The sequence below is a fragment of the Somniosus microcephalus genome, chromosome 2 (genome assembly GCF_052327205.1).
Source record: "Somniosus microcephalus isolate GS21.2 chromosome 2, FLI_Smic_1.0, whole genome shotgun sequence".
Lineage (NCBI taxonomy): Eukaryota > Metazoa > Chordata > Chondrichthyes > Squaliformes > Somniosidae > Somniosus > Somniosus microcephalus.
Genome location: NC_140988.1, coordinates 337,339,849 through 337,367,219, shown reverse-complemented (window position 1 = coordinate 337,367,219; position 27,371 = coordinate 337,339,849). Strand labels below are relative to the sequence as shown.

General features: G+C 46.1%; 1 protein-coding gene and 1 long non-coding RNA gene across 5 annotated transcripts in view; one reads left to right on the top strand and one right to left on the bottom strand.

Moving 5' to 3' along the window:
* The window catches only part of pstpip2 (proline-serine-threonine phosphatase interacting protein 2), a 200,708-nt gene that overhangs the window by 18,352 nt on the left and 154,985 nt on the right, over nucleotides 1-27,371 (bottom strand). Inside the window, exons 10-15 of one of the 4 annotated variants that reach the window (XM_085975408.1) lie at nucleotides 24,252-24,350; nucleotides 23,475-23,571; nucleotides 22,414-22,486; nucleotides 19,661-19,695; nucleotides 18,221-18,287; nucleotides 2,940-3,490 (exon numbers count right to left, since the gene is read on the bottom strand). In XM_085975408.1, the coding sequence (XP_085831534.1) occupies nucleotides 18,229-18,287; nucleotides 19,661-19,695; nucleotides 22,414-22,486; nucleotides 23,475-23,571; nucleotides 24,252-24,350 (363 nt within the window). In that variant the 3' untranslated portion in view covers nucleotides 2,940-3,490; nucleotides 18,221-18,228. Of the gene's footprint in view, nucleotides 1-2,939; nucleotides 3,491-18,220; nucleotides 18,288-19,660; nucleotides 19,696-22,413; nucleotides 22,487-23,474; nucleotides 23,572-24,251; nucleotides 24,351-27,371 lie in introns of those variants that run through there. The other 3 variants (XM_085975409.1, XM_085975406.1, XM_085975407.1) reach the window with 3 other exon arrangements.
* Nucleotides 3,482-10,676, top strand: LOC147123625 (uncharacterized). Its single transcript, XR_015074960.1, has 2 exons — nucleotides 3,482-9,464; nucleotides 10,279-10,676. It is a non-coding gene; the product is annotated as an uncharacterized LOC147123625 (long non-coding RNA).

Below are 27,371 nucleotides of genomic sequence, written 5' to 3'. Positions count from 1 at the left end.
GCCACATTCCCTAGAATTAGGTCCAGTACCGCCCCCTCTCTTGTAGGACTTTCTACATGCTGGCTCAAAAAGCTCTCCTGGATGCACTTTAAGAATTCTACACCCTCTGAGCCTTTCACACTCTGACTATCCCAGTTAATATTGGGGAAGTTGAAATCCCCCATTATTATTACCCTATTATTTGCACATTTCTCTGAGATTTGCCTACATATCTGTTCCTCTATCTCCCCCTGACTGTTTGGAGGCCTATAGTACACTCCCAGCAAAGTGCTTGCCCCCTTTTTGTTTTTAAGCTCCACCCATATGGCCTCATTGGAGGACCCTGCTAATATATCATCCCTCCTTACTGCAGTAATTGACTCCTTAATTAATATTGCGACACCCCCTCCTCTTATACCTCCCCCTCTGTCTCGCCTGAAGATTCTGTACCCCGGAATATTGAGCTGCCAGTCTTGCCCTTCCCTCAACCATGTCTCCGTGATAGCAACAATATCATACTCCCATGTGTTTATCAACACCTTCAGTTCATCCACCTTATTCGCAAGACTCCTTGCATTAAAATAGATGCCATCCAGCCTTGCCCTTATATATTTGCCCTGTCTACCAAGCTGACTTGTTTTTTTCTCTATAATTGGCAGCACATCCCCCCCTATTTCAGCTCCCCTCTGTATCCCATCCCCCTGCCAAGTTAGTTTAAACCCCCCCCAACAGTGCTAGCAAACCTCCCCGCAAGGATATTTGTCCCGCTCTGGTTCAGGTGCAACCCGTCCGACTTGTACAAGTCCCACCTTTCCCAGAAGCAGGCCCAGTGATCCAGGAAAGTAAAACCCTCCCCCCTACACCAACTCTTTAGCCACGCATTCATCTGCTCTATCCTCCCATTCCTATACTTACTAGCACGTGGCACTGGGAGTAATCCAGAGATTACAACCTTTGAGGTCCTGCTCTTTAATCTGTTACCTAGCTCCCTAAATTCTTGATGCAGGACCTCATCCCTCTTTTTACCTATGTCGTTGGTACCAATGTGGACCACGACCATTGCCTGTTCACCCTCCCCCTCCAGAATGCCCTGCAGCCGCTCAGTGACATCCTTGACCCTGGCACCAGGGAGGCAACAAACCATCCTGGATTCACGTCTACGGCCACAGAAACGCCTATCTGTTCCCCTTACTATAGAATCCCCTACCACTATTGCTCTCCCACTCTTTTTCCCCCCTTCCTGGGCAGCAGGAGCACCCCCAGTGCCAGGAAGTTGGCTGCTGCTGCCTTCCCCTGGTGAGTCATCCCCCTCAACAGTATCCAAAGCGGTATACTTGTTTGAAAGGGGGATGCCCGCAGGGGTTCCCTGCACTACCTGCCTGCCTTTGTTGCTCCGCCTGATGGTCACCCCCTGTGCCGCCCTGCCCTGAGGCGTGAACAACTCGCTAAACGTGCTATCCACGAGCCTCTCAGCATCGCGCATGCTCCAAAATTCATCCACCTGCAGCTCGAGCGCCGCAATGCGGTCTGCAAGTAGCTGCAGCTGGATGCATTTCCCGCACACATGGTCGTCAGGGACACTGGCAGCTTCCCTGATTTCCCACATGGAGCAAGAGGAGCAGAACACGGGTCTGAGCTCTCCTCCCATGACTTACTCCTTTAATTAATTAAAAATTTTATTCAATACCCCAGTTACAGGTATGGAGGTGGGTTTGGAGGCGGGACTGCTGGCAAAATCAAAAAGAATGGGAGCGGGTCCCAAACCCACTCCCAACCCGCCTCCAAACAATCTTCCCGGGAGTCGGGCCTCCGATTTGCGCAGTGACCCGACTCCTAGCGGCAGGAAGAGGATTATAGCCACTTAAATGCCTGTTAACAGGTAGTTAACAGGCAGTTAAGAGGCTTTTTCCCATTTTGACACTTCTGCTGCGGGCTTCCCGACGTCGGGGAACCCCGCCAGGAAGCAAAAGAGCTGGCATCTGGGCTTGAAATGGTCCTGGTGATGGAGCGTAGGATGTAACTTGAACAAGTCAGTTTTAGTGACACTAAGAAAGACTTGCATTCATATCGTGTCTTTTACGACCTTTACAACCAATGAAGTAATTTTGAAGAGTAGTCACGGTTGTAATGTAGGAAATGTGGCAGCCAATTTGTGCACAGCAAGATCCTACAAACGACAATGAGATAATAACCAGATAATCTGTTTTTAGGTGCTGATGGAGGTGTTCAGTAAATTCAGTGACATTCAAGGACAGTAGATCTGAGCCATTAAAAAATAGCCTAGAGATCCAATGAATAAGTTAAGGTCAAAAGGTACAAAGGTGGTGTTCTTTGGGTGGCTTCCGGTGCTTTCAGCAGGGGAGGAGAGAAAAGAAAAAGCCCTTAGCATGCATTTAGAAGCATTAGACCAGGTCTCACACATCCAATTTCAATTGTTTAAAGTGCTTATTCGGTAGATATATATTACTCGGATTTTCAAAAGGCACTTAAAGTTCCTTGTGAGGTTTTTTAAATAAGATTGGGGCTCATCAAATTAATATTTAATGAACTAGTTGAATGGAAACTGCCTTGATATTGGAAAAGAAGAAGTAAAGATGGAAAAGCTCTGTGCAGGTGCAGTGACTCGTGCAGTGCTGCCCAATAGAAATTGCTGACTAGTCACAGGTACGTCTGCGGCAACACCATTATAACCACACGCACTCATTTTAGTAGAAAACACCTCGCACACATTCCAGGTAAATGTACTTCTCATGTACAGTTACTGAACAAACATCTACCACCATTCAGTGTGAAACTTTGCAGTCTTTCTCTTTCACCAAAGTTTGGAATTCTGGCATGAATTTATCAGAGACAGAACATAGAAACATAGAAGATAGGAGCAGGAGTAGGCCATTCGGCCCCTCGAGCCTGCTCTGCCATTCAATGAGATCATGGCTGATCATCCAAATTCAGTACCCTGTTCCTGCCTTCTCCCCATATCCCTTGATCCCTTTAGCCTTAAGAAATATATCCAACTCCTTCTTGAATATATTCAATGAATTGGCCTCTGTAAAGTCTGTGGGTTGTTTAGTTAATTAATACACAGACTACCAGAGTAACTTAAAACAGGACTTTACTATTCGAAGGTCAGGGCGAATCTGCCCAATAAATCCTGACACAGCACTTATATACCGGTGTGGTCACCGTCGGTATTACAGTATACAGAAGCCAACAAAGTAGTGCAACACCTAAAGTAGTTCTCTTAAAGGTGGACGGTTACATACAATAGTTCTCTTAAAGGTAGACGGGTACATACACTACAATCCTCCCTTTTTAGCTTACAACATACTGATTCCCCATTAAACATACATTATAACATATATACAACTTTATGCAAGACAGTTCACAGATTCAGTCTCTGGAGGTTTCCGGACTCTGTCCGGATAACGCCTCGGTGGTGTCGTAACTCCCGGCGGGGTAGTAGGTGCTTCTGGCAAGGTCGATTCGGCTTGAAGGACAGTGTCAGGTTCATCTGATTCCAGTATTACCAGATCGGAGGTAGGTGAAGTAAGATATTAAAAATTGGATTTAATAAGGTAAAACAAACCAGGATTCATCTATAACACCAATATATAAAATGGAGGGAATAGGTTAATTTGTGCTCTGAGTTGAACAATAGAAGTCTGTAAAAATTGTATAAACCCAGATAAGGTTTAAACAGGACTATGGGTTAACTGCAGAGAGATTAAAACTGTCAAAACAACCCCTTAGAAAGAGGGAGAGATATATGGGTTCGGCCACGCGAGTCGACACCTTTGCACTTAAGGGTTTGTTAAGTGTGAAGCTCAATAGGGTTCTATTCTTTTAACTAACTAAAGTGTTTTTGCTCTGTAGAAATAATTCAAGAGAGAGAGACAGAAAGTCTGCGGATTGCCCGCTTTGGAAAGATCTACTATCTTAGAGAAATACTTAGAAAAACCAAGTCATCTGACAACAGCAAATGGACGATCGTAAAGTAATAAAATTGAGGCCCGGGTCATGAGAAAGTAACAAGACCAACTGATAACGAAATGTGAGATTTGTAAGCGACTGGAAGAATGGAATGTCATGGTTTTATAATTACAATTTAACTATAATTCTGTATATGTTAATAAGCTTATCCCCGCCTTTAGGGCAGGGCCTTAATTTTTGTATAACTGTGTGAACCTCAAGAGATTCGGTGGAGTTGGAGCCTTGTGTTGGGACGCAAGAGCCATAGCTCCCCAGGCCTGAATAAACCGTTTTTACTTCAATTATTGGGTCTGTCTTTCTTACAACAAGCCAGTGTTGTCGACTGTGTATATCACTCAGTCCACACTTTGGGGGCTTACATCAATTGGCGACGAGGATGGGATATGCGTTCTGAACCAGACTCTCGGACAGCGTTAACCTAAGACAGGTGAGTATGTTTTAATTACCACCTGTAAAATTAGGGGTTAATCGCTGGCGAGACGGTGAGTCAGAATCGACGTATAAAAGAACTATAAAAAGAAAGACACCCTTAATTGAAGGCGGTTAAAAAGATAGGGATAAGGTGTTCCCTAAGCCGTATAGCGGCAAACCGACAGGGGCGGAAAACCCCGGGAGGCAGAGAAGTCCTCATTTAGCCGTAGGTAGGCGAACCGACGGGGCGGAAAACCCCGGGAGGCAGAGAAGTCCTCATTTAGCCGTAGGTAGGCGAACCGACGGGGCGGAAAACCCCGGGAGGCAGAGAAGTCCTCATTTAGCCGTAGGTAGGCGAACCGACAGGGGCGGAAAGACCCCTACCCCGGGGAGGCGGGAAATCCTCTTTATCCGTGAGACGGCGAAATCTCAACAATTGAATGAATGGGTGCACCGTGGTGAGTGAATGAGATAAAACCCTGCGGTCATAAGGAGGTTAGAACGGACAAGGGTGAGGTCTGTCCCCAGCACCTAGCCTGAGCCTGAATTAAGAGGACAGTAGTCCCACGTGACGGCCAGGATCAAGTAGGACGCCGGGAGCTACAGACCCCACAGTACCAAAACCTCGGGACTAAAGGGTTGGTGTGTGTCTAACGAAACAAAGTGACTAATAGAAAGCAAGAAACTAATGAAGGTGACGCTATGGGGCGAACAACGTAGCGTACAAACCTAATTCACCAATACCGTGAATTATGCGTGAAACATAGCAGTTAGTTATGACTAAGAGGGTGGAAGAAGAATCCTCAAGGGACCTGGATTCTATAACCCGACTCCTGGAAAATAAAAAGAAACAGTGCAGAGAGCCAAAGGCTTGGTGGGGAGGAGCTAAAGATAAAGAGGCAACAGATAATGTAAGGAATTGAAACAGAAGGGAGAGATAAAGAAGGAAAAAGATCTAATTTGCAGGCGAACCAATTTGAAACCCCAGCAAAAAAAAAACAAACAAACAGGGATTTGGAAACTAGGGAAAGCTGTTGAGTCACAGATTTAAAAAGGAAGGAAAAGATAAACTTAAAGCTTTACCAACATGGAAGTTATTAGCATCTGTACCAAGACAAGTAAAACACGAGATTTGCTGAGTGAAAGGAACCTTAGACATATGCTGAAATTACAGTTTGTATAAAAATGTGAGAGTGTGGATGTTTTCCTGATTAGGAATGTTTAAGAGGATTCAATATTCCTTTGTCTGAAAATCTGTCCGTTAAGAAAAAGAACTGTCTGCTGTGTGTTGTAGCTCCACCCACTTCTCTGTGTTAAAGTAAAAGCATTTAACCCCTTTGTCTTGTCGGGGATTTTGGAAGTTTAAGAATGTGCAAATAAGATTGTGCCCTCAGAATGAAAAAACCTATTACAATTTAAGTTAAGCTGAAGTGTAAAAACTGAGCAGAGCAACAAAAAGTTTGTTTAATGAAAGATTAAGTTTCAGTCTAAGATCTAACCTTGAAGTTATGAGGTAAATTAACCTATTAAAACCAGACTTTCATTGTGGCCACAGTGAAATTCTGGTTGATGTAAATTGGTGTAGTCCAAATTGAATAAGATAACTCAACTCCGCAAGAATATCCGATAGTGGCAGGTCCCTCTACAATATTTAATTGACTATGGTACTGGAAGCCTTATAGAAGGCGGGACTAGAGTTAAACCTTAGAAAGGTATAGGTAGGGAAGGATGAAGTAGTCTACCTAGGATACATAGTGACACAAGGGAAGAGACAAATGCCCAAAAACAGATGGGAGGGGCATTAGGACTGGCTGCGTGCTTTGATTGCTCGCAAGCTTCTAGGGATGGCAGCAGGAAGGGACCGCGCCAGAGAGGGGAGGGGGATCCGAGGATGTTTGTTGATGCATTGGTAGGGGGCCGACAGTGCAAAATGTTAATAGACACAGGAGCCACAATCTCATTGACAGACTTACCCTTGCCCCGAACGAAACTTTCAGTTAGTATAGCAGGAATCGGTGGACGAAGAATCAGGGCTTATAAGAGCGAAACAGTCTTACTAGAAATTGGCTATAATAATAATACCTACACAGTTGTGGGTATGCGAGAACACCGAAGGAACAATCCTAGGGATAGATATACTGCGAGAAGTAGGAGCTTTAGTCGACCCTAAAGCGAATGAAGTGTACTGGCCCCCAGATTATAAGTCAAACAAACAGGCAGGCCCGGGAAACAAAGTAGAAATGGCCCAGCCTATACAGGATTTGATCAAAGGGGGGTAGCCAAAGGAAAATGTGTAAACCTATATAGATAGTCGGAATGCCTTTGGGGTGGTGTCTGATTACATGATAGCGGGAGTAGGCAGGGATATATGACACCAGGAGAAGACCCGTAAGAGACAAGAATATAATCAAAGAATTAGTAGGAACCTCTCTCCTACCCAAAGAGTCCGTAATAATAAATTAAAGCACACAAGAGGATGGGCAGCTAAACGAGCAATTGAGAGGGGGAATCTGACCAATGAAGCCCAAATGTTCATGTTGAATCAAAGTGTGAAACCACAACTGTCTTTCAGTCAGGGATGTTTTTTGGGTTGCGTGAAGTGACGCAATAATGTTTAGCTCCACCTTCAAAAGCCTGCGAAGGAGTTAACCCTTTCCACTGACAGCTGTTTGAGTTCACCAAGTAACAACTTCAGTATTACTGAATAGAATTTAAAGATATTGGACATTATTAAATGTAAATTTCTTAATGTTGAGTTAATATTTCCCCACAGTGATAGAAGGAAAATTAGGATTTGATAAATGGAAGTTATCTTATAAACTAATTGCAGCACCGTCTCAAACGGCAGGGAGGCTGCTTGGGAAGCTGTCCTGTTACCCAAAGATAAATCTGGACAGATAGTTAGAGACATGAGGCCAAAGACCAACAGATTATACGGGATCGAGAACAGGATACACGGGACGACCAGAAGGAGGTCTTAGCAATAGACAGCAAGGTGATAGCAGAAATAATACCAGCCAAACCAGGGCTAGCACCCAGATGGTCAGGACCTTATGAAGTATTAATGAATAATGACACATGTGCTCATGTAGATGGGTCTGGAACGGGTAAAGGAAGGTGGAAACACTGGACTCAGTTAAAAATATATAAGAAAGACAATGAGTAAACCAGAGATGATGCCCTTTTTGACAGAGTGAGGAGTATACTAGAAGATATAAAGAATGGGAAGGGGAGTTACTACATATATCAATGATAGGGCTGTGTATGATGATAATAGGCTGTGTATGATGATAATATTATATGCCATAGTTTGCATCTTCAGGTATGTCTGGGGACAGAGCCACAGAACAAGAAATGAACCAGATGTACAGCATTTTGAACTGATAAAATGGATAAGAGCAGAATAATTCTAACTGGCTGGTGACGACCAGCCCCCTTTTTGTAATTACAGGAACATTGGACGTCCGGAATGAGATGGAGCGTCCTCGCCTTGATTCTAGGGATAAATATAAGTATTGCCATTATCGAGGGGGATTAGTAATAAGGAGAACACAGGATGAGGTGTATTCTAGTGTAGCACATAGAATTACTAAGCTTGCCATTAATATGAGTACTTTTGAGATACAAAACAAACCTGGAACTCCCTGTGGGTAAAACAATTAGAGGATCCACAGGAGGAAAAAATCTATCTTACAAAGATGTAAGAAACGGGGAGTATTGGAAACGACCGGAGCAGGGTATGCGGCCGGGTTAGCAACAGTTAATAGCTTGGACATAGAAGGAGTAAACGAAGGAGTAGAAGAATTACAAGCAAAAATAGAGAAGTTACTAAAACAAGCTACTGGAAATAGCCAGCAATTGACACTGGCAGGGAAACCAAACAATAATGCAATTGTCGGGGGTGGAAGAGATAGTAGCCCCCCATGCAGAAACAATCAATACAATTATTGATAGACTTAATAATGCTTCTCACTAAACCGATAAGGAACTAATATGTGCCACGTAGGGCTCATGGCTATTGTTGAATGCTCAGCATAACATGAGGCAAATAAATAATGGACAGATCCCTGATTGGATTACTAATGAGGATCTGGAACCTTGGATTGACACAAATAAAAGCCTATGTAAGGAATGTAAAATGGGACAAGTACACCGGGCAGGTGATTGTCTGACCCCATGGACTAAGATGATTGGCTTTGTACTGGCCATCCCACAATTCCCAGAAGGGGGACAACTCCGATACGACGTGATTAATATAGGAGAAGTACAAAGGGAAAGTGGGTTAAATATCATGATGTCCCTACCAAGGTGCTTTGGGAAAGGGATGAAGATAATAAACAGAAGAATGAAACCTAAAGGGGGGTGGTAGTGGACGGGTGCCACCACAAGGGAAGGACATGGGTGTGCACACACCCCCCCACCGAGGGAGACACATCCGAGTGCGGATTTACGAAAATTACCAATTGCACCCTCGAGGTTCACCCAAGGGGATACACTGGACCTGGGTAGCATCAAGGAACAATGGGACCTGTTGTGTCACCACAATTGAACAGAAATATGAATATCAAGATATGGCTTATACCATTCCCCAACCAAACCGTTGTTTTGGTCTAAAGATACCTACACAGATAGGAAAACCTGGTCATTTGATAATATGAGACTTACTAAAAAGGGTTGAAACTTATGTCATACCAGAGCCAAAGGCAATTCCTAAGTTAGAGGAAGCTTGGCAGAAGTTACGGCAGGAAACGAAGGAAATTTTAAGTACTATCATAAAATAGAAGAAGGCTTAAAGAAACAACAGAAAGACATTAGTGCAACATTAGAGGAAACTCACCCACTTCCTCATATTTTGACAATTGGGGATCAGGATGGTCGGGGACTTTGGGCGCCTCGGTGGTACAAGGCATAATGATATTCCTCTTGATTGTTATTCTGATATATTGTGTATTTTTATTTCTCCAGTGCCTTTGTGCCAGAATGAGTAAGGCCGAAATTGGTGCGGTGAAAGAAGTAGAGCCTGAGGAGGGGCAGGTAGCGATGTTAAGAATGGACAACTCCCCTGCCTCTCCAAGGCAAATGGTGTGAGACGCGATGGGAAGCCCTGAAATTATGTGGGATTAATTGGGCATGGTAATTAATGACCGGGCCGGCCAACCGTAAGATGGAGGTGGCAGAAGGAGGGTGGCAGAAGGAGGGTGGTGAATGAGGACTGGTGTGTGATGACAGTCTCGAATTGGCACGTCACACACCCCACGTGGGAATGAGGGACAGGCTTGAGCAGGAAAGCCTCAACCATTAGTGTAGGGTCTAAGGGGCCCCGGGAATGGTTACACCGGACGGAGTGCATAAAGGAAAGCCCACCCTAAAGGAAAGACCACCGTAAAGGAAAGACCACCATACCACAAGGGGGGGGAAGTCGGCCTCCAAATTGATAAGATATATATGTATACATGTATAACCTAAACTGGTAGAAGGCCAGGGAGTGCACGCTCTGGCAGACACCAGGAAGTGGAAATACACGTTGACCTGTTTGGAGCAATTGTCCAAAGGTCAAAAGGGGGGACTGAAGTAAGATATTAAAAATTGGATTTAATAAGGTAAAACAAACCAGGATTCATCTATAACACCAATATATAAAATGGAGGGAATAGGTTAATTTGTGCTCTGAGTTGAACAATAGAAGTCTGTAAAAATTGTATAAACCCAGATAAGGTTTAAACAGGACTATGGGTTAACTGCAGAGAGATTAAAACTGTCAAAACAACCCCTTAGAAAGAGGGAGAGATATATGGGTTCGGCCACGCGAGTCGACACCTTTGCACTTAAGGGTTTGTTAAGTGTGAAGCTCAATAGGGTTCTATTCTTTTAACTAACTAAAGTGTTTTTGCTCTGTAGAAATAATTCAAGAGAGAGAGACAGAAAGTCTGCGGATTGCCCGCTTTGGAAAGATCTACTATCTTAGAGAAATACTTAGAAAAACCAAGTCATCTGACAACAGCAAATGGACGATCGTAAAGTAATAAAATTGAGGCCCGGGTCATGAGAAAGTAACAAGACCAACTGATAACGAAATGTGAGATTTGTAAGCGACTGGAAGAATGGAATGTCATGGTTTTATAATTACAATTTAACTATAATTCTGTATATGTTAATAAGCTTATCCCCGCCTTTAGGGCAGGGCCTTAATTTTTGTATAACTGTGTGAACCTCAAGAGATTCGGTGGAGTTGGAGCCTTGTGTTGGGACGCAAGAGCCATAGCTCCCCAGGCCTGAATAAACCGTTTTTACTTCAATTATTGGGTCTGTCTTTCTTACAACAAGCCAGTGTTGTCGACTGTGTATATCACTCAGTCCACACTTTGGGGGCTTACATCAGTAGGTGTTCTGGGTATCTCTGTCTCAACATTAACCGTGTAAGGTGGTGGAGTAGGTTGGCCATTTGTGGCTGACCCCATGATCTGGTCAACATGGCGCCTTATTATACTGTCCCCAATGTCCACCGTATACATCAACGGCCCTAGCCTTTTTCCAATAGTTCCAGGCTGCCATTTCTCGGTACGGTAGTCCCGGGCCAAAACTTGTTGACCTATCTGAAAAGATCTAGTTGGCCTTTCATTCATGCCCTGGAATTGCCGGTTCTCTACGTCCCTTCTGACGTTTGGCTTAAGCAAATCCAGCCGGCATCTTAGTCATCTATTAAAAAACATCATGGCGGGAGTTTGATTTGTGACCGCATGTGTTGCATTCCTGTACGCCAACAAGAAGCTATCCACCTTATGTTGTAAGTTAATGGCTTCATTGCCCATGGCCTTTATGGCCTTCTTGAAGGTCTGGACAAACCTTTCAGCCAATCCATTGGAGGCGGGATGGTATGGGGCTGACGTGTAGTGCTTAACCCCATTGCTCTTTAAGAATTTCTTGAATTCTTCGGACACAAATTGCGGTCCATTATCAGAACAGATCTGTTCCGGCAGCCCATTCCTAGCAAACATGGTCCTTAACACTGTGATGGTTTTTTCCGTGGTGGTGGTGGACATCTTTATTACCTCCGGCCACTTGGAGTGTGCATCCACCGCTATTAGAAACATTGAGTCCATAAATGGACCAGCAAAGTCGATGTGTACCCTTTGCCAAGGAGATGAGGGCCACTCCCATGGATGCAGAGGAGCCTGTGGTGGCGCGTTTTGGACCTTCTGGCATCCTAGACAGCTCTTAGTGATTTCTTCGATGTCCCCATCAATGCCTGGCCACCACACGAACGCTCTTGCTAGGTTCTTCATTTTCACTCCACCCAGATGTCCCTCGTGCAGCTCCTTTAACACCTTCTGTTGAAGTTTGGGTGGAATCACCACTCTAGATCCACACATCAGGGTTCCTCGACACACTGACAGCTGTTCTTTTCTCTGCGAAAATGCTGGCAGCGTTGGTTCGCCCTGTGCTGGCCATCCCTCCACCGTTAAATCATAGACTCGTGAGAGAGTCGGGTCATTTCTTGTTTCGTTTTCGATCATCGAATTTGTTACTGGTAGACATTCCACTATGGATGAGTGGAACATCTCTACCGGGTCCACTGTAGTCGCTTCTTCTACTATCGGCAATGGCAAGCGCGATAACCCATCAGCATTTCCATGCTGTTTGGACCTTTTGTATTCGATGTCATATTGGCGTGCCCCAAGTAACACGGACCACCTCTGTAACCTTTGCGCTGTCATGGTGGAAACGGCCTTGTTAGGGTTGAATATGGACACCAACGGCTGGTGGTCTGTCAGTAATGTGAACTTCTTGCCCTGCAGGTAATGATTGAATTTCTTTACGCCCCACACAAGGCTGAGGGCCTCCCTATCTATTTGAGCATAATTTCGCTCTGCGGAGGTCAATGATCGGGACGCGAATGCCACTGGCCTTTCCGAGCCATTTGGTAACTTGTGTGAAAGTACTGCTCCAATTCCATAGGGGGAAGCATCACAAGCTAGACGAAGAGGTAACGTTGCGTTGAAATGAGCCAACACTTCTTCAGAGGTAATCAACGCCTTGCTTCTGCGAAAGGCCTTTTTACATTCCTCACTCCACTTCCATGGTACTTCTTTCCGCAACAGAGCATTCAGCGGATGCAGCACCGTGGATAGATTCGGCAGAAACTTGTGATAATAATTAATCAACCCCAAGAATGATCTTAACTGTGATACGTTTTCCGGAGCGGGGGCCTTCACGACAGCTTCTATCTTGTCAGGTGACTTGTGCAGCCCCTCTCGGTCAATGACATGACCGCAGTACGAGATCCGTTTTTGGAAGAACTCACATTTCTTGCGATTAACTCGAAGGCCATATTCCTTCAACCTAGTGAGCACCAGTTTCAAATTTGTGAGGTGTTCTTCCTCGTCTTCTCCCGTAATCAGGATATCGTCTAAGTAACACTGCGTGCTTGGAATTCCTTGTAATACCTGCTCCATGGCCCTCTGCCAAATTGCTGGAGCCGAAGCTACCCCAAAAACCAGTCTATTATAACGATACAAGCCTCTGTGTGTGTTGATGGTGAGGTACTGACGCGACTCTTCCTCAACTTCCATTTGTAAGTATGCCTGTGCCAAGTCTATCTTGGTGAAGTGTTTCCCTCCAGCCAACGAAGCAAAGATATCTTCAATCCGCGGAAGCGGGTATTGTACCGTGTGAAGCACCGGATTCACTGTGATCTTGAAGTCTCCGCAGATGCGGACCTTCCCCGGTCCCCCTGGCTTGTTACTTGGTGAAGACTTCATGACGGGAACAATGGGCGTGGCCCACTCACTCCAGTCCACTTTTGACAGTACCCCTGATCGTTCAAGTTCTTCCAGTTCTGCCTCCACAGCAGGTCGTATCGCGTAAGGTATCGATCTAGCTTTGAAAAATTTTGGGCTTGCATGTTCTGCAATCTTAACCTTTGCTTTAATTCCTCGCAGTGTTCCCAGTCCTTGCTGGAATACCTCTTTAGCTTCGTCCAATATTCTGGACAACCGTTCAGGTTTGACATCTTCCTTTCCGGAATCTACCGTCATGGTGTTTAGTGAATGCCAGTCTATCTTTATTTTCCTGATCCACTCCCGTCCCAGAAGTGGTGGACCTCCCTCAGGCAACACATACAGGTCCATCCTTTGGTGATCTTTGTCCTTGTATCTCACCTTGACTTCTATCTTTCCGATGGGGTATACTTTGTGCCCCGTGTATGTCTGCAATACTAGTTCCGTATCCCGTAGGGGAATATGCTTGAATAACTTTTTATAATCATGCTTATTCATGACCGTCAACGCCGATCCGGTGTCCACTTCCATTTTCACTTGGACTTTTGCAATCTGTAGTGTGATCCAGATAGCTTGTCGGTCAACTTCATTACTCACATTGTGAATTCTCAGACTATCCAGTTCCTTGCAGTTGGAGTGTGAGTCCGAATTCTGTTCTTCCGGACTCTTCCTAGTCACCTCATGTACCTTTCTGTACCTCTTTTGTGGTGACTCATTATTGTTGGTCTTCTTTCCTGACCGGCATACCTTAGCTATGTGACCGAGCTTGCCACATTTCCTACATTCCTGGTTTTTAAACCAGCATTGGTTCTGGTCGTGTGTTGTCTTCCCACAACGATAGCATTTCATTGTACCCGAAGTAATTTGCTGCACACTGAGTGCTGCTGCCTTTAGCTGCATTTCCGCCGTTCCTTTCGCTGCGGCTTCGTTCGATGCAGCAATAAGGACAGCCTTATCAAGTGTAAGATCGTTCTCTTCGAGCAGTCATTTTTGTGTTTCTTCCTTCGACATTCCGCACACGAATTTGTCTCGGAGTGCCTCTGCCAGATTTTCCCTAAACTGACGGTGTTTCGCTAGCCTACGCAGTTCAATCAGGTACTCCGCGTTGCTTTCCTCTTTCCGTTGCGTTCTTGCGTAAAATTTGGATCGTTCCACTAACATCAGTGGTGCGGGGTTAAAATGATCCTTCAGGACAGCAACAATATCATCGAAAGTCTGATCCGCCGGTTTAGCTGGTGCTAGTAGATGCTTCAAGAGCCCGTATGTCTTCGCGCCCATCGAGTTTAGCAAGGTTATAGCTTTGTCATCTTCTTCTATTTTATTGGCCTCACCATAGATCTCAATGCGTTCCACATACGTGGCCCAGTCTTCTACCTCGGAATTAAAATCGTTGATGTTACCACGCTTAGGCATCTTCCTCTCTTCCTGATAACACCACGGATTATTTCTTTAAATTTTCTTTTTTTTTTCTTCAAGATGGCGGTTCCCGCGAAAATGGCGGTTTCCCGCGCTTATCTTCTCTCCCCGCCCACTTCAATGGCGGTTCCCCGCTTCTGTCTTCTTCTCCGCCTAATGGCGGCTTCCCGCGTTTCTTCCCCTGGCGGGAGGGGTACACTTTCCCCACGGGCGACGGCCGCTGGCTTTCAGGTTCACAGCCTGCGCGTCGGCTTCAGTGCTTTCCCTTTTCTCGGCAGGGCAACCGGCGCTGGGTACACCCCGTTGACGGCGAACAGTTTCAGCCGCTGGGCTGGCTCTCGCTCAGTTCCCCTTGCTCGGGCTCTGTCTCTCTCCCGCTCGCTCGGCTCTACCGGTGCTGGGTACACCCCGTTGACGGCGAACAGTTTCAGCCGCTGGACTGGCTCTCGCTCAGTCTCCCTTGGTCGGCTCTGCCTCTCCCGCTCGCTCGGCTCCCAATCGCGCCTCCCAGCCCTCTCGCAGTCCGGTGCTTCCCTCCCCGGCTGCGGCTGAGTTTTTATATCTTCCCGCGCCTACGCTCCCGGTCGCAGCGCTTCGTGGCTTCAGTCGCTGCCCGGCCTTTTTCGCCGGTCGCGGTCTAGCTGTCTCACGACGCCGTTGCTTCCCCAGCCTGTCTGTACTGCGGCTTCCTTGCTCCACGCTGCCCCAGTCTCAGCGCCTCTGGGCCCGACTTCTGTCCGGCTCCTTTCCCCCGCGACCGTGGTCGAGTGCACCGCCCTTATCCTCCAGTTATTCTTTTTACATTTCCCTTACTCACAGTCACCGTGGCCAGCTTGCTTCTCGTGCTGATTGGCTCACTCCTCACCGTGGCAGAAGGGACAGTCAGTGCCTGTTGCTGATGGAAGTCTTTGTCTCTGAATTCTTCCTCCTTTCCAGCTCTGCAGACTCGAGTTTTCTCCCAGCAGAATGACGAGGGCGGTTGCCTCTTCTCGACGCTCGTTAACTGCTTCGGAAGTATTGTTGCCGCAGGGTACGATCGGACTCGTCGCCACTGTAAAGTCTGTGGGTTGTTTAGTTAATTAATACACAGACTACCAGAGTAACTTAAAACAGGACTTTACTATTCGAAGGTCAGGGCGAATCTGCCCAATAAATCCTGACACAGCACTTATATACCGGTGTGGTCACCGTCGGTATTACAGTATACAGAAGCCAACAAAGTAGTGCAACACCTAAAGTAGTTCTCTTAAAGGTGGACGGTTACATACAATAGTTCTCTTAAAGGTAGACGGGTACATACACTACAGCCTCCACTGCCCTCTTTGGCAGAGGGTTCCACAGGTTCACCACTCTCTGGGTGAAGAAATTCCTCCTCATCTCTGTCCTAAATGGCTTACCCCTTATCCTTAGACTGTGACCCCTGGTTCTGGACTCCCCGACCATCGGGAACATCCTTCCAGCATCTAGTCTGTCTAGTCCTGTTAGAATTTTATAAGTTTCGATGAGATCCCCTCTCATTCTTCTAAACTCCAGCAAGTACAAGCCCAATCGACCCAATGTCTCCTGCCATCCCAGGTATCAGCCTGGTGAATCTTCGCTGCACTCCTTCCAGGGCAAGAACGTCCTTCCTCAGGTAAGGCGACCAAAACTGCACACAATACTCAAGATGTGGTCTCACCAAGGCCCTATACAACTGCAGCAAGACATCCTTGTTCCTGTACTCAAACCCTTTCGCTACGAAGGCCAACATACCATTTGCCTTCTTAACCGCCTGCTGCACCTGCATGCTTACTTTCAGTGACTGGTGCACAAGGACGCCCAGGTCTCGTTGCACTTCCCCTTCTCCCAATCTATTGCCATTTAGATAATAATCTGCCTTCCTGTTTTTGCCACCAAAGTGGATAACCTCGCATTTATCCACGTTATATTGCATCTGCCATGCTTCTGCCCAATCACCCAACCTGTCCAAATCATACTGGAATTTCTCGGCATCCTCCTCACAGCACACACGCCCACCCAGCTTTGTGTCATCTGCAAACTTGGAGATATTACATCTAGTTTCCTCGTCCAGATCATGAATATATATTGTGAATAGCTGGGGTCCAAGGACCGATCCCTGCGGTACCCCACTAGTCACTGCCTGCCACTCGGAAAAAGAGCCTTTTATTCCAACTCTCTGCTTTCTGTCTGCCAACCAGTTCTCTATCTAAGTCAATACCTTGCCCCCAATCCTATGTGCCTTAATTTTACACGCTAATCTCTTGTGCGGGACCTTATCGAAAGCCTTTTGAAAATCCAAATACACCACATCCACTGGTTCTCCCTTATCTATTTTACCAGTTACATCCTCAAAAAACTCCAGTAGATTAGTCAAGCACGATTTACCTTTTGTAAAGCCATGTTGACTTTGTCCGATCCGGTCATTTTTTTCCAAGTGCTCTGCTATTCCATCCTTTATAATGGACTCTAGCATTTTCCCCACTACCGATGTCAGGCTTACCGGTCTATAATTCCCCATTTTCTCTCTACCACCCTTTTTGAATAGTGGGGTAACATTAGCTACCCACCAATCCATGGGTACTGTTCCAGAGTCTATCGAATTTTGAAAGATGACCAGAAATGCATCTACTATTTCTAGGGCCACTTCCTTAAGTACCCTAGGATGTAGATTATCAGGCCCTGGGGATTTATCGGCCTTCAATCCCATCAATTTCCCTAACACCATTTCCCTACAAATACTGATTTCTATCAGTTCCTCCCTCTCATTAGACCCTATGTTCCCCGACATCTCTGGGAGGTTATTTGTGTCCTCCTTTGTGAAGACAGAACCAAAGTATGTATTTAGTTGGAACATCTTAGTCCAGCTTGTCGTTTTTTTGTCCAGCAGTTGTGAGTGGTACTTTGACTTCAGAGAGATTGGCGAGATTGTGACGCACACAATGAGACGCCCCATTGCCCTTTGACATGCCGCATCCTTGGTTGGGCTTGCTTTCTTCTGTCGGCCTGCCTGCAGGGGTTATTCCGATTGGCCGAACTGAGCACAATGACCGCGCCTCTCTCCATACAGTGATGCTGGTGTTTCCATGGTGCTGAAGTCTGACGTTTTCACCAGTGTTACACACCATTTTGGCAGAAAAGCAATAAGCAGTAACCAAGGAAGTAAAGTACACACACCAATCAAAAAACACTCGCACAGCTTTTTGTTTCACCAGGTTACCAACAATGCACAAAAAAGGGTAAAGCTACACATAGATATGCCGTGAAAATGTGATTATTGAGTCACATACCCAATAACGGTGCCTCAAATTCATTTTCTATTTACTAATCAAAAATACAATTAGCCATATCTGGATTCCCAATTAGCCACACGTGGCTAATGTATTGGACAACACTGGCCTAGTGGAGTTCCACAGATTCTGTTCTAGGCCCGTGCTTGATCCTTATCTAATGAGTTGCTGGAAAGTATGGGCGAGATAGAGATTGACCTCAGCTGATGCCCTCCTCATTCAACAGGTTGTTGATGCTCATTATTTAGACTCACACATTAAGAATGACCATTTGGGAAAGGTACCAGAGACCAGGAACAATGGTTACTACCACAGGAAAGAGAAGAAAAAAAAAGAAGAAAACTGGAAAGCATGACGTACTTACCCTGCTAATGGTGCCGAATGAATCTGTAATCATTTTCTCCAACTGTGGCATATTGTGGCTCACCTGCAATAAGGGAATAAGCAAAGAGAGAGCTGAGGACATTGAAACGCCTCCTGCCCAAGAAGATCGACAAAGCATCAACTAAAGCCAAAATCTGCAGTCTCTTAAACGAAAGCAAAATACTACAGATGCTGGAAACCTGAAATAAAAACAGAAAATACTCAGCAAGTCAGGCAGCATCTGTGGAGAGAGAAACAGAGTTGACAAGTCACTTGGATGACCCGAAACGTTGACTGTTTCTCTCTCCACAGAGGCTGCCTGACATGCCGAGTATTTCCAGCATTTTCTGTTTTTATTTCTGTAGTCTCTTAATTAATTACACGGATTCACTTTTCTCTCCAATCCTTTAAGAAGTGCTGAAAAGACACAAGGCTACGCTTCCACGTGATGGCTTTACACAGGAAGCGTCTGTTATCAGTTCAGCTGTAGATAGTGAAATCAAAGCTAGAATTGTGAAGGATTATTTTGAAAAATTGTTAACATAATGCAGAACTGACAGCACGAGACCCACAGAGACAAGTCTTGCTGTGGACACGCACGGAGTCAAATCACTCTAACAGATTTTCTCAGTTTCTTATCCCTGTGGATGGAACACTCTGATTACCAACAGACCTCTTGGGTTCCTGCTACACGTTTTTCCTGCTCAAATCTACAGCTGAACTGATAACAGACACTTCCTGTGGCAATGACCACCCAAACCCTGTCCACCCCGGCACCATCAGCCCTACTGCCCAAATAATAAGGGACAAGCATGAGGCCTAAAAACAACAACAACTTGTATTTATATAGCGCCTTTAACATAGTAAAACATCCCAAGGCATTTCGCAGGGGCATTATTAAACAAAATTTGACACCGAGCCACATAAGGAGATATTAGGGCAGGTCAAAGAGGTAGGTTTTAAGGAGCGTCTTAAAGGAGGAAAGAGGGGTAGAGAGGCGGGTAGGTTTAGGCAGGGAATTCCAGAGCTTAGGGCCTTGGCAGCTGAAGCCACGGCCACCAATGGTTGAGCGATTATAATCAGGGATGCTCAAGAGGACAGAATTAGAGGAGCGCAGATATCTCGGGGGGGGTTGTGGGGCTGGAGGAGACTACAGAGATAGGGAGGGGCGAGGCCATGGAAGGATTTGAAAACAAGGATGAGAATTTTTAAATCAAGGCGTTGCTTAACCAGGAACCAATGAAGGTCAGCGAGCACAGGGGTGATGGGTGAACGGGACTTGGTGCGAGTTAGGACACGGGCAACCGAGTTTGGACACGGGCAGCCGAGTTTTGGATGACCTCAAGTTTATGACGGTAAACAACTTATGGAGAACTGATTGAATGTCTTAGTGACTTTAATATAATTTATTAACCATGTGTAGGGATAGCTACTTACATGCTGAATTCTCGGGGTTTGGCACAGTCATACGTCTGAAGAAAAAAAAGGAAATTTGTGAGTTATTTCTCTCTCACAAGCCCAAAATATTATGTCCAAAATAACTTTGGAATACACTGACAATAACATCCATCATTACATTATTAATTAATTAGTTAAATCTCACCATGATCTGAATTAGGAAATGAAGACTACACCTTTATGTATGTCGCCCTCAGTTGTTCTTTGACTCAAACTTCCGGTTAAGCTTTTATTTTTTTCCCCTCTTTTTTTCTCCCCTCTTCTCTTGAATGAAACAATTCATGCTGTGGTCCAGTTCCACATGCACAAGCAAACCTCTGGTAACTCACCGAATGTGAGCAGGATAGTCAGTGATTGTTGGCTAGCTATGTTGTCGACACCCAAAATCCACATACACGCTTTTCATTAGCGATCACTGCCCAACAACTAGGAACAGGAAGCCTGGCTGGTACTTTTTTCTGTGTACAGTATTGGTCTCCTTATTTAAGGAAGGATGTAAATGCGTTGGAAGCAGTTCAGAGAAGGTTTACTAGACTAATACCTGGAATGGGCGGGTTGTCTTATGAGGAAAGGTTGGACAGGCTAGCCTTGTATCTGTTGGAGTTTAGAAGAGTAAGAGGTGACTTGATTGAAACATATAAGATCCTGAGGGATCTTGACAGGGTGGATGTGGAGAGGATGTTTCCTCTTGTGGGAGAAGCTAGAACTAGGGGTCACTGTTTAAAAATAAGGGGACACCCATTTAAGACAGATGAGAAGAATTTTTTTCTCACAGAGGGTCGTGAGTCTTTGGAACTCTTTTCCTCAGAGGGCGGTGGAAGCAGAGACTTTGAATATTTTTAAGGCAGAGGTAGATAGATTCTTGATAAGCAAGGGGGTGAAAGGTTATCGGGGGTAGGTGGGAATGTGGAGTAATCAGATCAGCCATGATCTTATTGAATGGCGGAGCAGGCTCGGGGGGCCGAGTGGCCTACTCCTGCTCCTAATTCGTATGTTCGTATGTTCCATCCTAGTCCAGAGACACAGAAGCCAATCATCACCACCACAGCTGAAATCCGTTCACTCAGTACAAACCAAAGATCGAAAATGGGAAATTCCTGGTCTGTGAGGTTCATTACTATACATCAGAGGAGTCAGGCATCTATTTACTGTTTGTTTCTTATTGCCCTGTGCTTACAATGCCCAACGATGATAAGAAGGTCCGAAGTAGGGACCTGATTATGCAACATGTTTGACACATTGTTTGAGATCGATGAATCATGTACTGCAGTAGAATACCAAGATAAGCAATAATGACACTGTGTATAAAAACTACAACCGTCATGATCCTAATTCATTATGGCTACCAATCCTGTCACAATATCGACAGGACTGCATTTCCTGGCTGATCCTGGACCACCGTTACCCATCCTGCACCAACACCATCACCGTTACCCATCCTGCACCAGCTCCTCACCGTTACCCATCATGCACCAACACCATCACCGTTACCCATCATGCACCAACCCATCCGTTACCCATCATGCACCAGCTCCTCACCATTACCCATCCTACACCAACACCATCACCGTTACCCATCCTGCACCAGCTCCTCACCGTTACCCATCATGCACCAACACCATCACCGTTACCCATCATGCACCAACCCATCCGTTACCCATCATGCACCAGCTCCTCACCATTACCCATCATGCACCAACACCATCACCGTTACCCATCATGCACCAACACTTCCATTACCCATCATACACCATCACCGTTACCCATCCTGCACCAGCTCCTCACCGTTACCCATCATGCACCAACACCATCACCGTTACCCATCATGCACCAACCCATCCGTTACCCATCATGCACCAGCTCCTCACCATTACCCATCCTACACCAACACCATCACCGTTACCCATCCTGCACCAGCTCCTCACCGTTACCCATCATGCACCAACACCATCACCGTTACCCATCATGCACCAACCCATCCGTTACCCATCATGCACCAGCTCCTCACCATTACCCATCATGCACCAACACTTCCATTACCCATCATGCACCAGCTCCTCATCGTTACCCATCCTGCACCAGCTCCTCACCGTTACCCATCCTGCACTAGCTCCTCACCGTTACCCATCCTGCACCAGCTCCTCACCGTTACCCATCCTGCACTAGCTCCTCACCGTTACCCATCATGCACTAGCTCCTCACCGTTACCCATCATGCACCAGCCCATCCATTACCCATCCTGCACCAACACCATCACCGTTACCCATCCTGCACCAGCTCCTCACCGTTACCCATCCTGCACCAGCTCCTCACCGTTACCCATCCTGCACCAACACCATCACCGTCACCCATCATGCACCAGCTCCTCACCGTTACCCATCATGCACCAGCTCCTCACCGTTACCCATCATGCACCAGCTCCTCACCGTTACCCATCCTGCACCACCAAATTAAAAATCATTTTCCCAAATCTTGATCAGTTTCCAGTTTGAAAGCGACGGCCCAGGATGAGATATATCCTCAATTCACGGGAGACCATGTACTGTACACAATATGTTGTCAGATTTGAGACTGGTCTCATTTGTGGTGAGAAGGAGCCTGGTTTTACAGGGTTTCCTTTCTCCCACCTCGGGATATAGACACTGGGACAGATTGAAGGAACTAGATCAGAGGGAATAAACAATGATGTTGTCTGAAAGCCCTTTTCTTTACTTGCTATTTACAGGTCTCACCTCGGGACCGCAGGAACCCGACTCTGAGGCAGCCCTCTCTGCCCGCTGTAATAATTCTCATATAGGATGGTGGCTGAATAAAAGAAATGGAATAACGCACAGCTTGTTATTGTAAACCAAAAAAATAACCTTTTCTTTCCCCATTTGCTATTCTGCAAACACTCTTTCAGACGATCTCGCTCCCAGACCCGCTCCCAGGCCTCTGTCAATGTCAACCTACACCTGCTGAGCGAGACTGGACATTGGGGGTGAATCTCTACCTATCCCTCCCTCTCTGTGGAGGACGCACTGCTTACAGCGGAGACCCCAGAGCCTGCATCCAATCACCATCACTCCATTTGCTGCATTTCCGCCATGGTTGGAGGCTAATATAAAACAAACATATGAGCGCCTGCTTCGCCCCAACCACCCAACTGTCTACCCTTCTCTCCCGAAGGTGCTTACTCTCGCTGCTCTATGGTTCCACAGGCACCTGCAGCTCCTTTGACCATTGCAGGTGTCGCATCCCAATCCTGTCCTCATGTAACACACACACATGCGCAATTACAGCAGTGGTCACTGGATCGGGATCAGTAGCAGGAACCTTGGCTCATTTTCCCCCTCACTAACCCAGGGACACCGAGGCTAATTGCAGCAACCCCCCTGCGATCAGCTGATTCACTACAAGTCCAGGAACGGGCAGCTAATTCAGCATAACCCAGGCAACAAGTTACCCACTGAGGCCCTTTTTGCCTTTACTTTCAAATGGACAATCGCATCCATAGCCAAGGTAATTGGTCACATTCAGATGTTCATGAACAAACCCAAAACATTCCAACAGGATCTGTCATTCACCTTGGCCCAACTGGATTGGGGGGAAGGTTCTGCATTACAAGCTTGTGGACCAAACATGAACCCTGGAACTTTAAGAGGAAATCGGAGTGCTGGGGCTAACTATTACTTGACCTCATTACGCAAGCTAAACCTCGAGTGTGCTCAACAGTCCTTCACAAACTCTACTAAAGTGCACAGCGCTTATCCCGAGTTGTACCATGGCCTCCTGCCCGAGGGGCCAGAGCTACCTGGTGGGGTGTCACCGGTCCTTTTCAAGTCTATGAAGAATTCAAGGTCTTTCTGTATGTTGCACTGCTCCAGCACCTTCCGGATTTCTTCATACATCTAAAGAGGACGCCGAAAGAAAGATGAAGAAGGCATCAAAAGGGAAAAAAAAGATTGGTCTGAATTCACAGCTAACAACCCACCAAGGTAACATTGCCCATCTCGTTGGCACGTCATTTATCGCCACGTATAGGATTCATTCTGACCCTTTTCACTTCCTTTGTCTTGCAACCAAGGACCTAACAGTCATTTGAATGCAAGTCCACTGCAAAGTTTACAACAACGCTGCCTTTGAAGAAGTAAGTCAGCTGTCTGTCTTTTCATCAAGAAATTATGCAACTCACCAAGGCTTCTTCGGCAGCACCTCCCAAACCCGTGACCTCTTCCACCTAGAAGGACAAGGGCAGCAGGCGCATGGGAACACCACCACCTCCAAGTTCCCCTCCAAGTCACAAGTCACCCTGGCTTAGAAGTATATCGCCGATCCTTCATCGTCGCTGGGTCAAAATCCTGGAACTTCCTCCCTAACAGCACTGTGGGAGAACCTTCACCACACGGACTGCAGCGGTTCAAGAAGGCGGCTCACCACCACCTTCTCAAGGACAATTAGGGATGGGCAATAAATGCCGGCCTTGCCAGCGATGCCCACATCCCATAAAATTGAATTAAATGTGGGGGAGGAATTTTAAAAATAAAGGAAGCACGAATCAGAAACGGGTGAGAAAGCAATAACCACTTACCTCATCACTGGTCACGCAGTCCTGGGAGAGCTGATTGGCATGCACCCACATAGCATTACGGATGTTGTGTATCCGCTCGCAGTCCTGCTTCTCAAGGAACTGCAATCAGAAAAAGTTGTATTAAGTTATACGTCTCCATCCTTCCCCCAGAGACCGTCCTCATGGCTTCTTGGAGTGAGATTTCCGAACGGACGTAAACTCGCTACCACACCAGAATGGGTTTCATATTCATCAATTAATAGTTAGCCCCAGCACTCAGACCCCCTCTTAAAGTTCCAGGGTTCATGTTTGGTCCACAAGCTTGTCAGGTTGGCTAGAAATTCAAGAGTTTAACAACTGATGGATAACAGATCCGTCATATCTCAAGTTGTCACATTTTTAGGTTTTGTGCACTAGATATGCTCCTGGGTTCAGTATCAGCAATCACTCCTGTAAGGACACCTTGCATCCCCACAATCCAGAGTGCACCCTTTTCTGCCCAATTGTTAAGGTAAATATTGATAAGAGAGAACCCCTTACTATGTATACCGAATACTGGAATGTATCACATGCCAACATGTGATTCACCTCTCTTCAAAAACTGGACTGGATAAAAATAACAAAAGACAACACATTCTAACTTTCTTACTAATACAAAACGTGGACCAGCATCTGTGGTACAAAGTTACTAACTTCCATTATAAATGGTGTTAGGGAAATTGACGGGATTGAAGGCTGATAAATCCCCAGGGCCTGATAATCTACATCCTAGGGTACTTAAGGAAGTGGCCCTAGAAATAGTAGATGCATTGCTGGTCATCTTCCAAAATTCTATAGATTCTGGAACAGTTCCCATGGATTGGAGGGTAGCTAATGTTACCCCACTATTCTGCGGAAGGATGTTCTTGCCATGGAAAGAGTGCAACGGCGATTCACCAGGCTGATACCTGGAATGGCGGGAATGACCTACGAAGAGAGATTAAATAGTTTGGGCTTGTACTCACTGGAGTTTAGAAGATTGAGAGGGGATCTCATCGAAACATATAAAATTATGGCAGGCCTGGACAGGCTGAATTCAGAGAGAATGTTTCCAATGGCCGGGGAGCACAGAACCAGGGGCCACAGTCTAAAAATAGCGGGCAAATCATTTAAAACAGAGATGAGGAAGAATTTCTTCACTCAAAGAGTGGTGAGCCTGTGGAATTCCCTGCCACAGAGGGCTGTGAAGGCTAATTCAATAAATATTTTCAAGAGAGAATTGGATATATTTCTGAAGGCTAAGGGGATTAAGGGTTACGGAGAAAAGGCGGGGACGGGGTACTGAACTGGTAAGATCAGCTATGATCTCAGACGAAGATCAGCCATGATCTCATTGAATGGCGGAGCAGGCTCGAAGGGCCGAATGGCCTACTCCTGTTCCTATCTCTATGTTTCTATGTTTCTATTCAAAAAAGGTGGTAGAGAGAAAACATGGAATTATAGACCGGTAAGCCTGACATCGGTAGTGGGGAAAATGCTAGAGTCCATTATAAAAGATGTAACAGCAGAGCACTTGGAAAACAGTGACAAGATCGGACAAAGTCAACATGGATTTACAAAAGGTAAATTATGCTTGACTAATCTACTGGAATTTTTTGAGGATGTAACTAGTAGAATAGATAAGGGAGAACCAGTGGATGTGGTGTATTTGGACTTTCAGAAGGCTTTCGATAAGGTCCCGCATAAGAGATTAGCGTGTCAAGTTAAGGCACATGGGATTGGGGGCAAGGTACTGACTTGGATAGAGAACTGGTTGGCAGACAGGAAGCAAAAAGTTGGAATAAACGGCTGTTTTTCCGAGTGGCAGGCAGTGACTAGTGGGGTACTGCAGGGATCAGACCTAGGACCCCAGCTATTCACAATATATTTAAATGATCTAGATGAGGGAACTAGATGTAATATCTCCAAGTTTGCAGACAACACAAAGCTGGGTGGGCGTGTGTGCTGTGAGGAGGATGCCGAGAAACTCCAGTATGATCTGGACAGGTTGGGTGATTGGGCAGAAGCATGGCAGATGCAGTATAATGTGGATAAATGCGAGGTTATCCACTTTGGTGGCAAAAACAGGAAGGCAGATTATTATCTGAATGGCAATAGATTGGGAGAAGGGGAAGTGCAACGAGACCTGGGTGTCCTTGTGCACCAATCGCTGAAGGTAAGCATGCAGGTGCAGCAGGCGGTTAAGGCGGCAAATGGCATGTTGGCCTTCGTAGCGAGAGGAGTCGAGTACAGGAGCAAGGATGTCTTGCTGCAGTTGTACAGGGCCTTGGTGAGACCACATCTTGAGTATTGTGTGCAGTTTTGGTCGCCTTATCTGAGGAAGGATGTTCTTGCCATGGAGGGAGTGCAGCGAAGATTCACCAGACTGATACCTGGGATGGCAGGAATGACGTAAGGAGAGATTGGGTCGATTAGGCTTATATTCGCTAGAGTTTAGAAGAATGAGAGGGGATCTCATTGAAACTTATAAAATTCTAACAGGACTAGACAGACTAGATGCTGGAAGGATGTTTCCGATGGTCGGGGAGTCCAGAACCAGGGGTCACAGTCTAAGGATAAGGGGTAAGCCATTTAGGACAGAGATGAGGAGGAATTTCTTCACCCAGAGTGGTGAACCTGTGGAATTCTCTACCACAGAAGGCAGTGGAGGCCAATTCATTAAATACAGGTAGATTATCCTTTATCCGAAAACCTCGGGACCAGCCGTGTTTCGGTTTTCGGAAAATTTCGGATTTCAGAAGTTATTTTATAAGACTGGGAAATTTGTCGGGGGTGGGGGTCGGCGGGGGGGTCGGCGTCGGCGGGGGTCGGCGCACGACTTACGCTGAACGAAAAAACTTTCGGTTTTCAGAGGATTTCGGTTTTCGGAAGTGCGGATAAAGGATACACTATCCCTTATCCGAAAGGGTGGGGGTCGGGGGTCGGGGGTGGGGGGGGGGGGGGGAGAAAAGAATATCGGACAGGCCGCTGCAGCTATCGGACGGGCCACTGTATTGTTGGGTTCACTCTCCTGGTATACCTCCTTCACACTGCCCGGCTCGGCCTGCAATCTCCTACCCAGGAGGGAACTCAGTGACCCTCTGCCCTGCTCAGCGTAAGTCG